At 40.4% G+C, this 15,683-nt stretch overlaps 1 protein-coding gene across 2 annotated transcripts in view; it reads left to right on the top strand.

Annotated features, from left to right (window-relative positions):
- The first annotated feature begins 2,080 nt into the window (after nucleotides 1–2,080).
- LRP6 (LDL receptor related protein 6) overlaps nucleotides 2,081–15,683 on the top strand; it is a 171,286-nt gene continuing 157,683 nt past the window's right edge. For both annotated transcript variants that reach the window (XM_034644775.1, XM_034644776.1), the window contains exon 1: nucleotides 2,081–2,532. In XM_034644775.1, the coding sequence (XP_034500666.1) occupies nucleotides 2,478–2,532 (55 nt within the window). In that variant the 5' untranslated portion in view covers nucleotides 2,081–2,477. The remainder of the gene's footprint in view (nucleotides 2,533–15,683) is intronic.

Genomic DNA, 15,683 nt, shown 5'->3' with positions numbered 1-15,683 from the left:
TCTGAGATCATGACCTGAGCCAAAGGCAGATGCTTAACTGTCTGAGCCACCCAGGTGTCACAAAATTTGCAGTCTTGACAGGGTTCTTGGAAGAAGGTGGTTTAAATCAGTGGTGGTTAGACTTTCTCAGGTGAATTTAGGAGGAAGTGATTTGTCTACTTCTGCCCTCTGTCTTTTTTTTTTTTTTTTTTTTAAAGATTGTATTTATTTATTCGACAGAGATAGAGACAGCCAGCGAGAGAGGGAACACAAGCAGGGGGAGTGGGAGAGGAAGAAGCAGGCTCATAGTGGAAGAGCCTGATGTGGGGCTCGATCCCATAACGCCGGGATCACGCCCTGAGCCGAAGGCAGATGCTTAACCGCTGTGCCACCCAGGCGCCCCGCCCTCTGTCTTTTAACAGACATGTATCACCTTGGCTCAGCACGCATTTCTTGGAAGAAGCATTATCTGAAGTTGAAAAACCTGGTCTGGGTTCGAGTCCTGCTATTCACGACTTGAGTGGCCTTGGCAAGTCATTGAACCCCTCATTTTTCTCCTCTGTGCAATGAGGATAATAAGTAACAAAACCTGCCTCACTCTAGGCTAGCTTTGAGCATCCAATGGGATGATGTGTGTGCAAGCACTGAGTGAACTCCAATGTCACTGAGGTACGGTAGTGCCCCCTTATCTGAGGTTTTGCTTTCTGCGGTTTCATTTACCCGAGGTCAACCACAGTTGGGAAGTACAGGATTCTTCTGACTGTTGTCAAAAGATCAATTGTAGCCTAAGGCTAAGTCACAAAGCCGCCATCATTTCACCTTACTTCATCTCTCATGGAGACATTTCATCATTCCACATCATCACAAGAAGTGTGAGTACAGTACAATAAGATAGTTTGAGAGACCACAGTCACATAACTTCTATTATATATTGTTGTAATTGTTCTATTTTATTGTTATTGTTGTTAATCTCTTACTGTGCCTAATTTATAAATTTTACTTCATCTTCAGTATGTATGCCTAGGTAAAAACAGTATATACACGGTTGGGTACTACCCATGGTTTCAGGCATCCACTGGAGGTCTTGGAGGCATCCCCCTTGTAGATAAGGGGGGACTGCGGTATTAGTAACATTGTGGGAGTTGCTCCACTATCCCCGCCCATCTGCTCCAGGTAAGGGCCTGTGACAGCTGGACAGAATGCACCTGACGGCTCCATTAGGGCTAACTCTGGCTGGAGTTTCTTCCTAGGCTGAAGCTGCCACTTCTTTTCAGGGGGGTGTATGGGCTGTTACACCTGGCAGCCCAGTGCATCAAAAGCAGCAGAGGCTGTGCAAAACCAGTCAGAGATTCTGGTGAATCTTTTCCTCCTCAAGCTGAGAGCTAATCGAAAATGCCAAACACATCTACAATCGCAACTTGTAAAATCCAAAACACAGTCCTTACCAACTGTCCCTTTGCTCTGTCTTAGGTGCTGACGCATTTATCTTGGAATTTTACCTGCCAGTTTAAAAATCTTTAGTCCTTGTTGGACCTAATTCTGGGGACAGTCTGTAATTCTGCAAAGCCAGGAGAAAAGGAAAATCTCTGCTTTGAGTTGGCGTTTGAACATCCTTCACCGTATCACGTTTAAAGCTGGTGTAGGCAGCATTCGTCTTTATTTTCCCTAAAAGATAAAAGCTTAAGCCCCTTTCCAAGCCCGAAGACTGAGCTCATCGCCCCGCGTCGGCACCCGCGCGGCTCCGCGCGCACGGCCTGCAGCTCCGCCGGCCGCCTCCCCCATCCCCGGCCCAGGTGTCAGCCAGCGGGTGCCCGGACCTCCACCTGGCTCGGCCGGCGGCGACCGCACAAAGAGCGGAGCAGGCGGCGGCCCGGCCGAGCCGCAGAAAGTAGTCCCGACCACGCCGGGCCGATGTTGTTCGACGTCGCTTCACGCCCTCCGCGGGGAGGGCCTCAGCGGCCGGCCCAGGAAAGAATCCCATAGGAATGCGCCGGCGGGAGGCCTTTTCCCTCCAGCTCGCCTCTGCTTTCCTGGCGGATCTCCCGGGGTCTCCAAGCAGAGGCCGTGCGCGCGGTCCCCCACTTTCTTTCGTAGCTGCACGGGAGGCGGTGCCGAGGGAGGTGCTCGCCCGCGCGCAGGGAGACCTTCGCGGCGACCCGTGGCGGCGGCGGCGGGACCGCGGTATCCCTGCGCCGCTGCGTGAGAGGAAGAGGCTGAATGAGGAGCAGCGCGGGGGAAGCGGGGCGCCGGGGGAGGAGGCGGCGGGATGGAAGCAGACGCTGGCGTCGCGCGAGCCCCCGGCAGAGCGGCGCGGTAGAGAGGGCGGCGGCGGCGGCGGCGCGCGCGGAGCCCTGACGTGCCCCTTTCTTTCTTCTCTCTCTGGAAAGCTGGGAAGCATGAGCGTGCAGCCCTGCCGCTGCGGCGGCCGCCCCGGCTCCTCGCCTCCCCCTCTTCTGGCAGCCCCTCGCCGGTGAGAGAAGAGAACGCGAGAAGGGAAGATGGGGGCCGTCCTGAGGAGCCTCCTGGCCTGCAGTTTCTGTGCGCTCCTGAGAGGTGGGAAGGGGGGGCGCGAAAGTTGGTGGGATTTGGGGGGGAGGTGTCCTTGTTTTGTGTGTGACTGGGGGGAGGGGGAGGGAGGGAGGAGAAGGGGGAAGAGGAGCCAGGAGAGGCCTGGTCGTGGGGAAGGAGAGAGAGAGGGGCCCGGGAGAAGGGGCTGTGCGCTCCGCCTGGCCACAATGCAGACCCCTTCCCAGGGTTCCGGACCTTCCCTGGACAAGTCGGAGCCTCAATCCGGGCTGCTTGTCTTGGTGAACCCCTGGAGCCCCATTCTGTCGCAATGACTGAGGGTCCGTGTGTCTGTTTTTGCCAGGAGTCCTCTGGGTGAAGGGTCTTTGTATGTATTTTGTTTTTTAAAATGTTTGAGCCCAAGATGCTTTAAGGTTGGTCTCCTCTCTCGAAGCCCCCACCTTTTCCGTGTCTCTTACGTGAACTTTTCGAGCCTTCTTACTATTTTTCCAGGCCTTGTTACTACTAATCATTGGCTTCCGTTGGGGATATAATGATCCTGGGTGAGAGCACAGTTGGAAAGTGACTCCGAGGTTATAGGTCGAGAGTTTCAGCATTGGGATTCTTCTGAGCTTGAGCCCATAATAAAATAGAAACGTTGCCCTTGTAACCCCTGGTATTCAGGACTTGCCCCTATTTTCGGAGCACGCAAGTGTACAGTTGGCAGTAAGTAGGAAAGTCATCCTTGTGTGAAGAGGAGCCTGTCCTGGGACCTAAGTTATCATTTGCTGCGCTCCCCTGGGGACTGCTTGCACTTTGGTAAATACCATGGGCTATCCTAGATAATTTGCTCGGAGAATCGCATATATTCGATGGCCCTGTGGTTTTTTGAATTGGCCTGTAAAGCTGTCACATACACTGTGACTTTTATTTTGTGACAGTTCACTAAGGTTTTTGATTGGCCCGCAAGATTTCAGCAGCTCTTCTCAAACTTACCAGTTTTGAAGTGGTGATGAGTCTGGTGCTTTTGAGCATTTACCAGCAGAGGCGTTTAAGTATGGATTGATTGCAGTGGCTTTCTGGCTTTGGTTTTGTTAAAATTCTCTTTTGTGTTCTTGGTAAATTCTTTTCAGGTATAAGACCTCTTGAGTCTATGGAGATTTTTAACTCTTAATTTAACAAGCTAAACTTTTGTTAAGCTTCCAAAACTTGCTAAAGTTTACGGGGCACGAGATCTTGCACAAATGAGCCCAATATGCCATTTCTGTGTGTGTATATTTGTTTTGGATGAATGCGATTGACTTTTTTTTTTTTTTTTGGAGGAGGAGGAATTTTTTTTCTTTAGTTACTCTTCTGTAGGATTATTACGTTTGCATGTTATATCTACGTATGCTTAATAATTATGACTCACTGTAAGCATATTCCAAACCATTTTCATATGTAACCCCTTAAAGATAGTGCTCACTTAATTTTCTTGGCAGATAATTTAATGCAGTGTTGTGTCCTTGAGAGGTTTAATAAGTGTATGTTTATTTCATTATAGTATATTCTTTGTCGAAAGGGTTTTTTGCGATATCTGTGAGGAACGTATTTGACATAAGAATATGTCCATTTTTTAGATAGAAAGTTAGTAGAGTTAATTATGAGAGTCAGCTGATTGGTTAAAGTCTTGAGGAAATCTAAGTCCATAACCTGGGATACTTCTGGTTTCCCAGTTGTGTTTCTTGGAGGGTAAGAGTGTGATAAATGCCATTTGTAAATTTTAACACCAAATTTGAGCCTAGAGTTGGGTTTGTTCCTTCCTGGAGTTTCGAAAAGTTGCACTTGAAGTATTAATTTGAAGTATGGTGTTATGTAACAAGACTTAAAGAGTTAATAGTTTAAACTGCCTCATCTTTCATAGCAAAGTTTGCGTAAGTAGACCTCTCATTTTAAATGTAGCATACTAATGGTTTAAGGTGGTCTTTGAATTTAACAGTACTTGACTGAGTACATATTATTTGAACTAAAATGGTATTTTGATGTGAAAGATTTTTATTCATATTTTAGGTTCTTTTCATTCTTCGATAATGTCATTCTCTGTTATAATAGTGGCAGTAGTTAATCTTAGACCCTTAAGGAGAAAAATGTGATTAATTTGTTCCATTAAAATAATTTTTTTTTCCACAGAGTTGTTAACATTGAGAAGTTAACATTGGGATGATGGGATGATAAGAGACTTTGGGAGACCTTTTGTCCTGTAGTGCTGTTAAATCAATATCTGAAGGCCAGGGAATAATGCTGTCATCATCTGGGCTGCATCCCTATCCCTACCATGGGAGGACAAAGTGTAATGGAAAGATTTGGGGATTTTGACACTAAAATCTTGGGTTCAAAGTTTGTGCTTCTCTACTTAATTGCTTTGTGATTCTGGTCTAGTCAGTTTCTCTGGGCCTCAGTTTCTTTACCTGTAAAATGTAGGTAGTAATATTGATCTGATTTGCATGTTCAATGGGCATATTAAATGAAATGATGAATATCAGTGATTTGCTAATGTTATTTTTGTTGTAATTTTTTATTGTGGACATATTTTCAAATGCTAGGAATTTGATATTTGTATAAGATTTACAAATTCTTTTTTTTTTTTTTTGTTTTTAAAGATTTTATTTATTTATTTGACAGAGATAGAGACAGCCAGTGAGAGAGGGAACACAAGCAGGGGGAGTGGGAGAGGAAGAAGCAGGCTCATAGTGGAAGAGCCTGATGTGGGGCTCGATCCCACAACGCCGGGATCACGCCCTGAGCCGAAGGCAGATGCTTAACCGCTGTGCCACCCAGGCGCCCCAAGATTTACAAATTCTTACAGGTAGAAGAGATCTTGATCATTCTGGTCTAATAGCTTCATTTGCAAGTGGGGATATTCAGATTCAGAGAGATTATAATTTGATCAAGCTCCTACAGCTAATTAATGGTAGAGGGATACTAGGGATTTATTGGTAGGAATTTATTAATGGTAGGGATTTATTGTTCATTCTTTCAGCAAATATGTTTGGAATACCTCTTGTATATCAAGCTCTGATATTATAGTGGTGAGCAAAATAGGCATGTCCCTAACAATCTGGGTTGTCTTCCTTACTATTCTTTTAGTTCCATCCAGGTACTGATTAGAAAAGATTATATCTCTGATTTCCTAGAGGAAATATTTTTATAAGAATACGAATTTTGGCATTCGATTATGTGTATAATCTGCAAATACTTTGTCTCAGGTTGAGGAGGTTTTGTTGTTTCATAAACATTTTCTGCTACTTAGTTTTCAAAAAAGTATATTAGTTTTGGTGGGATGGTGGAAAGTACTGTACAGACAAGCCACTAGTGTTTTCCATCTTATGTTTTGTAGAAGTGGTCCTTGGAAAGGCTTTTTCTTTAATATCAAATATAGAATCTCTAGGAGGTAGAATGAATTTTGAAGTGGGAATCAGGAGAATTAGATTCTGATTCTGAGTTTGCCGTTAGCTATCTGTGTTGTGACCTTGGATAAGTCACTTAATTAACTCTGTACACCTTATTTGTGTGAGGATGAAGAATCCCTTTGGAGACGCATAATTCACATTAGCATGTTAAGGGCTCTGAGAGAATGTGAAGTAGACCAATTTTAGTTTTGTTTAACTCACTGTTTCCCAAACTTGGTATTTTTTCCATAAATCCTTTTAACATTCTGCTAAACCTTTGATCCAAGCAACACACTTGGAGAGAGCTGGACTGAATGACCCGTTGAGCATGAGGTTGATTAATGTGATTGGTATTTGATGATAATTTCACGCAGTTGAATTTGCTACTTTCATTCCTACTTACTTGTTTAGGTTTGCTCGTCTGGCTAGGGAATAATTTGGTTGGTTGTGTGTAAGGTTTCGGCTCATTGTTATCATGAGGCCTAACTAATTTCCCATGGTTTGGTTTCTCAGAGACTTTTTTGTTTTGCTTTAATTGGAGGTTTTTCCATTTGCTGAACTGAAGTATTCTTCCATACAGTTGTATGTGCTTTGGCTATCAGAAATGACTGTCTTTTTTTTTTTTTTTAAAGATTTTATTTATTTATTCGACAGAGATAGAGACAGCCAGCGAGAGAGGAAACACAAGCAGGGGGAGTGGGAGAGGAAGAAGCAGGCTCATAGCGGAGGAGCCTGATGGAGGAGCCTGATGTGGAGCTCGATCCCATAACGCTGGGATCACGCCCTGAGCCGAAGGCAGACGCTTAACCGCTGTGCCACCTAGGCGCCCCAGAAATGACTGTCTTTTGAATATCAAAGATGTGTGGAGGGTATACGTGCTTTAGCTATCAGAAATAACTGTCTTTTTTGAGTATCAAAGAAGATTGTGTGGAGGGTATATAAATGTGAGCTTAAAATTTAAACATCTCGGAAAAACAAGTAACACAGTAACCTGTTTAGGTCATGGGTAAATTTTCTTGAGAAGATTCAATCTCATCATGGAAGTTTCATTACAGGTTTATATTCAAGGAAGATTGTAAAGTGGGGCACTATGACAGGAAGGTACGGGCTTTATTGATAAACCAAGTTCAGATCTTCTATTACGTTATGTAATCTTGGAAAAATTACTTAGCTTTAGCATCCTCTTCTGTTATATAGGGATAATACCTTACAAGATTTTTATGAGAACTGATGGGAGATAATATTTGCAAAGGGAGAGTATAGTGTATAGTCAGTAGTAGACCCTGAATAAATGGTTGCTGATAGTAAGATGGCTAAGTTAAAAGAAATATTAATGCTCAGGAAAGACTAGTAAAACATTTAAGTGTCAAGCACTGTTATAGGGAGTCAATAGTTTTAGGCCAGTGGTTTTTGAACTTTTTTGACTCTTCTGCAACCAAAGTGAAAGCTCCACGAAGTACTTTAACTTCTGATATATTTTTTTAAGTTTTTGTTTTTTTAAGGTAATCTTTACTCCCAACGTGGGGCTCAAACTCACGATCCAGAGATCAAGAGTCACATGCTCCATCATCTGAGCCAGCTAGGCACCCCACTTCTGATATATTGTTTTATTTTATATAACTAAAATGGCTACAAAATAAAATTTATTTTACCTTAAAGGATTGGAGCCTTAACACTGTTTTAGGTGAGTATTATAAATAAGCTAGAGGATAAATAGTACAGTTGATTGTGATACTTACTTATTTAAGAGTTAAGTGTGGGCAAAATAATTTTCTCAAAACATTGTTTAATTGAGAAAAATTTTTATTGTAATATTTCATTACAACAGTTAAAATTATTCAGTTGATAGACTTTTCCCTGCAGGATAGGTAAATGTTATACTGAATTCTCCAGGGGCGCCCAGGTGGTGCAGTCGTTAAGCGTCTGCCTTCGGCTCAGGGCGTGATCCCAGCGTTCTGGGATTGAGCCCCACATCAGGCTCCTCTGCTGGAAGCCTGCTTCTTCCTCTCCCACTCCCCCTGCTTGTGTTCCCTGTCTCGCTGGCTGTCTCTATCTCTCTATCTCTGTCAAATAAATAAATAAAATCTTTAAAAAACATGTTATACTGAATTCCTGCATTGCATGTTTAACTCTTTGTATGAGAGTTTTTATGTATATTCTGTAAAATGAGCTTGTCTTAATGAATAGAACACCTCCATGTGAATAACTTTGAAATAAAGTCAAATATGTAGATCAGATAACCTAAGATTTGGATATTTGCCCTTGAAATTACTAATTTAAAATATAATTCATCATAAATACAAGGAAAATAGTGTCATTTGATATTATTAGCATATGCTTGGTTTCTCAAACTTGTGTTATTTGTGGCAGTGACTATCCTCACAAATAGTTCAGGACATTCAGATGTGAGACAGGAAAATATTAAAATGTGCCTGGGCTCTATTTTGTGAAAATTATTGGTACTTCAGTGCTATGATCCTCTTAGCTGTAATGTAACTTGCTAATTTTTTTTTTTTTTTTATAAAAGATTTTATTTATTTGAGAGAGAGAGCACACACACAAGGAGCAGAAGGAGAGAGGGAGAAGTATGCTCCCCGCTGAGCTGAGAGCCTGACATGGGATTTGGTTCCAGGACCCTGGGATCATGTCCTGAGCTGAAGGCAGACACTTACACGACTGAGCCACCCAGGTGCCCCATAACTTCCTAATTTTTATTTCTGTGATATCTTGCTTGGAAGGGCCAGGAGATTGGGGATGCAAAGTGAAATCATATTTTTTGGCAAAAAAATTTATTAAGTGAATTTTTAAGTTATAAATTGACATTAGGCCTAAAGTTATTGATTATATTCTCAGTAAAAATAAAAGTGCAGAGGTGAATATGATTTGCAGCAGTCCTGTTTTTCAAGAAAGTAGTCATTCAGATAATGGAAAACTGTACCTTTATCAAATTATGTTTGTTTGGCCAGGAAGCCATTTTTCTCTGATGGCCTTGGTTAGTCATCACTTTATCACTTAGACCAAAATCGCATCAAGTACAGGATATAGGTATGAGAGTCTTTCTCATTATTGGCCAGCTTTATTGGAGGTGTAATTTAAGTGTATCCATATATCCACTTTCAAGATTCTGTATTTTGCAAGTCTGAGAAAGCTACATCGGCACTTCATTAACATGAACTCTTAGCTACACTGTTATATGGTCTTTATTCGTTAGTTTCATGATTTATGCCAGTGAAGACAACAGCTCTTTGTTAGATATAAAGTGTTTCAAGAGTAGATTTTTTTTCCCTTCATATACCATCATGAACCAGAGCTTTGCATATATTAAATATTCTAAATTTTACATTTAAAGCAATATTAGAAGATGTGAATTTTTTTGACATTTATACAGTCTGTTTGGAGCTTCATTTTGTGTTTTGTCTCAAATTGTTTATTAGACGTGGTATAAATTTGTAGCTACTATAATTTTTTTTTAGCATAGATGAGATAGAGAAAACTAATCAGAAATAAATCAGTGTGTTTATATCTGAGACTGAATTTGAAATGTGGACTATGTAATGCATTTTCTGGTTTTAGGATGTAACTGTTGCATTGGTAATATAATTACATGCTCAAGTACTTTTTTAACCCAGTTTTTTAGAAAAACAGATATAATTCACATACCATAAAGTTCTCTGTTTTAAAGTGTCCAGTTCAGTGGGTTTTAGTATATTCACAGGGTTGTACAGCCATCACTACTGTCTAATTCCAGAACATTTTCATCACCCCAAAAAGAAATCCTGTACCCCTTAGCAGTCACTTTTCATTTCCCCTTCCCCCAGCCTTTGGTAACAACTAGTCTACTTTCCTGTCTCTATGGATTTGCCTGTTCTGAACATTTCATATAAATGGAATCATACAATACGTGGCCATTTGTGTATGACTTTCACTTGGCATAATGTTTTCAAGGTTTGTTCATGTTTATAGCACATATCAATATGTCCTTCCTTTTTATGGCTGAATAATACTCCATTGTGTGGATATATGAAGCACTTTTAAATGAGTGTGGGTTTGATCATTGGTATCTTTATCTTCAGAAATTATTTCCGAAATCTCTTTTTGAAGTTATAGAAATAGACATGAAAAAAATCTTGTTTTTCTGCTGGAGAAGCACTCAGTTCAGCAGCACCTCATTTCTGTGTATTGACTACATAGAACACTGTCTCAGTTAAACTTTTTTACCAAATTCATATTAGATTAATAGGATAGAAGGGGTATTAACAATTACCTGGGCCAAATTCTTCATTTTATAAAGTAGAAAGGTGAATGACTAACTGAAGGCTAGGTTGCTGGTACTCTACAGTAATTTCACATGCAGTGCTTTCTGTATGTACCTAATTTTACCTGGGCCTTATTACAGTTTTGGAAATGATACCAGTCATTTTTAATAGAGGAAAATAAATGTCAGTGTTGCTTTGGAGTTTGCGAATAGGTGGTTTGTCATAATACTGTTAAATAAAAACCAGTCTGGATTTAGATAAGGAGAGACTATTCAAAATGATTATTAAAATAGGGAGAGTGCTCTGACTGAAAGATCTGCAAGTATCTCAAAATCAAACACAAAAAAACTTTTATAGAGAAGGCTAAGCAGGGCCAGCAGGAACTTTGTACGGGGGTGAGTCAGGAGGGTTGGGGTAAGCAGGTTACATGATCATGTTTTCCCCTGTGGTCAGCTGATACTTGGAATGACCTGTTAAGGGAAGTAGTTCTGCATCTACCTGCTTAAACTTAGGGCAAGCCAAAGTTTAGGGGCTTGTGGGAAACGAGAAGAGTCTTACTAAGTTTGGTCAAGCCACATGAGTGGATAAGTAATGAACGATTGTGAGCACTTGGTCAGTTCCCCTGTTTAAAACAAAATTTTTCACTGTTAGGGGTATGTTTTCATCAGTTGAGGCTTACAGCTTTTTGCTATAACAAAAATAGTATAGACCGGATGGCTTATAAACAACAGAAATTTATTTCTCACAGTTCTGGAGGCTGGAAGCCCAAGATCAGGGTGCCAGCATGGACAGTTTCTGGTGAGGATCCTCTCTGGGTGGCAGACTACTGACCTCTCTCTGTATCCTCACAGGGTGGATAGCAAGAGAGAGGAAATAAGCTCTTGGCTCTTAAAAGGGTACTAATCCCATTTGTGAGGACTCTACCCTTATGCTCCCACCCCCCCACTTTTTTTTTTTTTTTAAGATTTTATTTATTTGACAGAGAGACACAGCGAGAGAGCAAACACAAGCAGGGGGAGTGGGAGAGGAAGAAGCAGGCTCCCAGTAGAGCAGGGAGCCTGATGCGGGGCTTGATCCCAGGACCCTGGGATCACGCCCTGGGCCGAAGGCAGACGCTTAACGACTGAGCCACCTAGGTGCCCCTCCCACCCCCCCCTTTTTTTCCACCCTCATGACCTCATGTAAGGAGGGCTAATTATTCCCCAAAGGCCTTACCTCCTAATACCGTCACATAGTGGGGGTAGGGTTTCAACATAAGAATTTTGGGGAACACAAACATTCAGTCCCTAACAGGGTAGAATAAGAGTCATTGTGAAGTTGATATCATTAGATATGACCCAATTATTTATGTAGGTATAGGCTTTGTGAGTTGCCTTGCTGAATATTTTTATAAGGAATCTTGGATTGGACTTGAAAAAAATTATTGTTGAAGTATAATTGACATGCCATGTTATCTTAGTTTCAGGTGTACACCAAATAGTGATTTTGACAATTCCGTCATGATAAGTGTAGTCATCCTCTGTCACTACAGTGTTACTACAATATTATTGGCTATATTCCCTGTGCTGTACTTATCACCTCTGTGACTTATTTATTTTATAAGTGGGAGTTTGTACCTTTTAATCTCCTTCATTTTTTCCCGTCCCCTCACCCACCTTCCCTTTGGCAACCACCAACTTGTTTTTTGTATTTAATAGTCTGGTTTTTAAAATTTATTTTTTAGATTCCACATATAAGTAAAATCATATGGTATGTGTCTTTGCCTGACTTCTTTCATTTAGCGTAATACCCTCTAGGTCCATCTATGTTGTCAAAGATAGCAAGATTTCATTTTTTTTTATGGTAGAGTAATAGTCCATTTTGTGTGTGTGTGTGTGTGCGTGTGTACGCGCATGCATGCCACATCTTCATCCATTGAGGGTTACTTGGGTTGCTTCCATATTTTGGCTATTGTAAATTATGCTGCAGTAAACATAAGGGTGCATATATCTTTTCGCATTAATGCTTTTGTTTTCTTTGGGTAAATACCCAGCAGTGAAATTACTGGATCATATGGTATTTTTATTTTTAATTTTTTGGGGAACCTCCATGGTATTTTCCGCAATGGTTGCACCAGTTTACATTCCCACAAATAGTGCATGATATTCTTCTTTTCCCACATCCTTGCCAACACTTGTTGTTTCTTGTCTTTTTAATACTTATCATTTTGACTGGTACAAGTTTGTTATATATTTTGGATATTAATCCCTCATCAGATAAATGATTTGCAAATATCTTCTCCCATTCAGTAGGTTGCCTTTTTTGTTTTGTTGATGTTTCCTTTGCTGTGCAAAAGCACTTTATTTTGGTGTAGTCTCAATAGTTTATTTTGGATTTCACATTTTTTTTAAAGGTTTATTTATTTATTTGAGAAAGAGAAAGAGTTCCCCTCCTTCCTTGAGAGAAACCCAAGCAGACTTCATATTGAGCAAGGAGCCCACACAGTGCTTGATCTCATGACCCTGACATCACAACCTAAGCCAAAACCAAGAGTTGGATGCTTAACTGACTGCACCTCCCAGATGCCCCTGGATTTCACTTTTAAAAAAACCTCTTGAAGCCAAGGAAGCCAAGTCAAGAATTCACTATCAGGTTTCACTTGCAGTACCTATAGATTCTGGTGAATTCTTGAAGTTCTCAGACATATCCTAGAGTTCCTGGGCGTGCCTGGAAGTGATCTTGCTTACTTCATCTGTGAGGCTGGGAATTCGGCCAGGTACCAGTCTAGTTTTCCTAAGAGAACTGTGAGTGCTGGCTTCATGAAGTCAGCCATAGCTCCTTAAAACTGTCTGGTCATATTAAATTAAATGAGCACTGCTTTCAAATATGGCATTCCAGTCAAAGCCTCGGTTGCGTAACCAATGTTTCCACCTAGGGGACAGATTCTTATTGAACCTGTGCAAATACTTATATTGCTGTGAAAATAAGAATACACAGTAAAAGTTTTTGAATGATGGAAGAGTCAGGGAGAAAAAAATGTTTTATTTCTGTTTACGAAAGCATAGTCTGCTTTAAATCATTAACGAGTTACAGATAACGTAAAAGAAAAAAGAAAAGTGTTCTTTATATCCAGAAAATGGAACATTAAAGCATCACAGTATCTTAAATAAAACTTGTAATCATCCTTCATCAGTTTATTCTGTCCTGTTAATTCTCATTCTGTTAGATCTTGGGTTAGTAGTCTTACGAATCTATCTGCTTCTCCATTAGCTTCTTGGAAATCCTGACTTAGTTCACTCGTATAGTCTCAAAGTTCTTTAAGTGATGCCATCGGAAGCCCAAGAGTACCGGTATAGTCCTTTTTTTGTTGAAGATGAGCACTGTGGCTTATAGCTGATTTACTAGCACTTTCAGAGAAGCATCAGAATAAAAAAAAAAAATTTATCTGTAGATGACAAAAGACTTAAAATGGTGGTGATTAACTTACTCTTGATATGTAAATTAATTGGTTAATTAATTAATTTTTATTTTATTTTTATGATTTTTATTTATTTATTTGACAGAGAGAGAGAGACAGCCAGCGAGAGAAGGAACACAGGGGAATGGGAGAGGAAGAAGCAGGCTCCCAATGTGGGGCTCGATCCCAGAACCCTGGGATCACGCCCTGACCCAAGGCAGAGGATTAACGACTGAGCCACCCAGGCGCCCCAATTAATTAATTTTTAAATGAAGTAATTTCCATGCCCAGTGTGGGGCTCAAACTCATGACCCTGAGATCAGGAGTCACCTGCTCTACAAACTGAGCCAGCCAGGTGCCCCACTACTTATAATTTTAAAAGTGAAAGATCTGATGAGAGTTTGTTATAAAATATAATGCAAATGATGAGGAAATTTGGTTATTTTGTGGCATGCAAACCAAAGTCTGGTCAATTCAAAAAAGTTTTAGATAAAATATAAGCATAATAATTAACCTTATTTTATTTTATTTTATTTATTTATTTTTTTAAAGATTTTATTTTATTTTTATCTGACAGAGATAGAGACAGCCAGTGAGAGAGGGAACACAAGCAGGGGGAGTGGGAGAGGAAGAAGCAGGCTCACAGCAGAAGAGCCTGATGTGGGGCTCGATCCCATAACGCCGGGATCACGCCCTGAGCCGAAGGCAGACGCTCAACCGCTGTGCCACCCAGGCGCCCCTAACCTTATTTTAAAGAATGGATATTACATCTAATTTATGTGTATAAAATATATAATAATCCTGAGCCACATGTTCCATCAAACATATAGTTAGAGCACATCAAGAATATATCAAGATTAGGAAGGGGTGGTGGTGGAACAGGGTGGGAAGGGAACCAAAAACAACAAAAAGAATATATCAAGATTATTAAGTAAAAAATTTTAGTAAGTCTGGAATAAGTCCTAAACATTTGTATAATAAAATTCCATAAGTAAGTGATGAGAATTCTGATTGAGAAACACTGGCCTATCTAGTAGAATATAGTGTATTGAGATATACTGTATATGACCAAGTTAACATAAAAAAAAATACACATAACTGAAATTATCACTGATTATACACAATATTGTTATCTAATATTAGGCAAAGCAGCACCAGGACTCCTGATAAATAGAAACATATCATGGACGGTGAGAGTATTGATCAATTTCTAGATTTTATGTAACTTCAGAAATAATATTTTACTCATATAGATTTAACCTAGGGAGGGTAAGCATCACTTCTGATTTTGACAGTGCTTCCCATGCAAATCATAACATTGATCAAGTAACCTAATTATTATTATTATTTTTAAAGATTTTATTTATTTATTTGAGAGAGAGCACAAGTGGGGGGAGAGGGAGAAGCAGACTCCCCATTGAACAGGGAGCCCCATGCACGGTTCAGTCCCAGGACCCTGGGATCATGACCTGTGCTGAAGGCAGACGTTTAACCATTTGAGCCACCGAGGCACCCCAATCTAATTATTTTTAATACCTCTCTTTATAAGGTGAAAGAAGAAATTCTTTGTGAATTCCCAGGAACCCTTTGGGAAATTTCAAAGATAGTCATAGGGGCAAAATATATCATTTAGGATTTGATTTTGAAAAGGCAGAATGTCAGAAGTTGTAAGGAGATTTAGAGATTTGAACATTTGGTTAAATAGGGTCATGGGTCAGTGAGAAGAAGTACTTGGCTACCTATTTTACCAAAGTGTCAAAAAATTTTATTTAAAGTAAACATAGGAAGGCACACGATGAACCATTGCTCTTTCAAAAGTGAGACGACTTTTTTTTTTTTTTTTTAAATAATCAAGCTATGATAAAGTCAATTTCAAGCATAGGAAATTCTGGTAAGACACAGAGTTTTTGCCTTTTAGGGAGATTACTCAGAAGGCAAAGAAAAACCTTTTATAACCTTTACTCATTTAAGATTTATTTATTTATTTTAGAGAGCACAAGTGGGAGAGGGAGAGAGAATCTCAAGCAGACTCCACGTGGAGCCTGGTGTGAGACTCCATCTCAAAACCCTGAGATCATG

This window comes from Ailuropoda melanoleuca, chromosome 16 (assembly GCF_002007445.2).
Source record: "Ailuropoda melanoleuca isolate Jingjing chromosome 16, ASM200744v2, whole genome shotgun sequence".
Lineage (NCBI taxonomy): Eukaryota > Metazoa > Chordata > Mammalia > Carnivora > Ursidae > Ailuropoda > Ailuropoda melanoleuca.
This window is presented reverse-complemented; position numbering and strand designations above follow the sequence as displayed.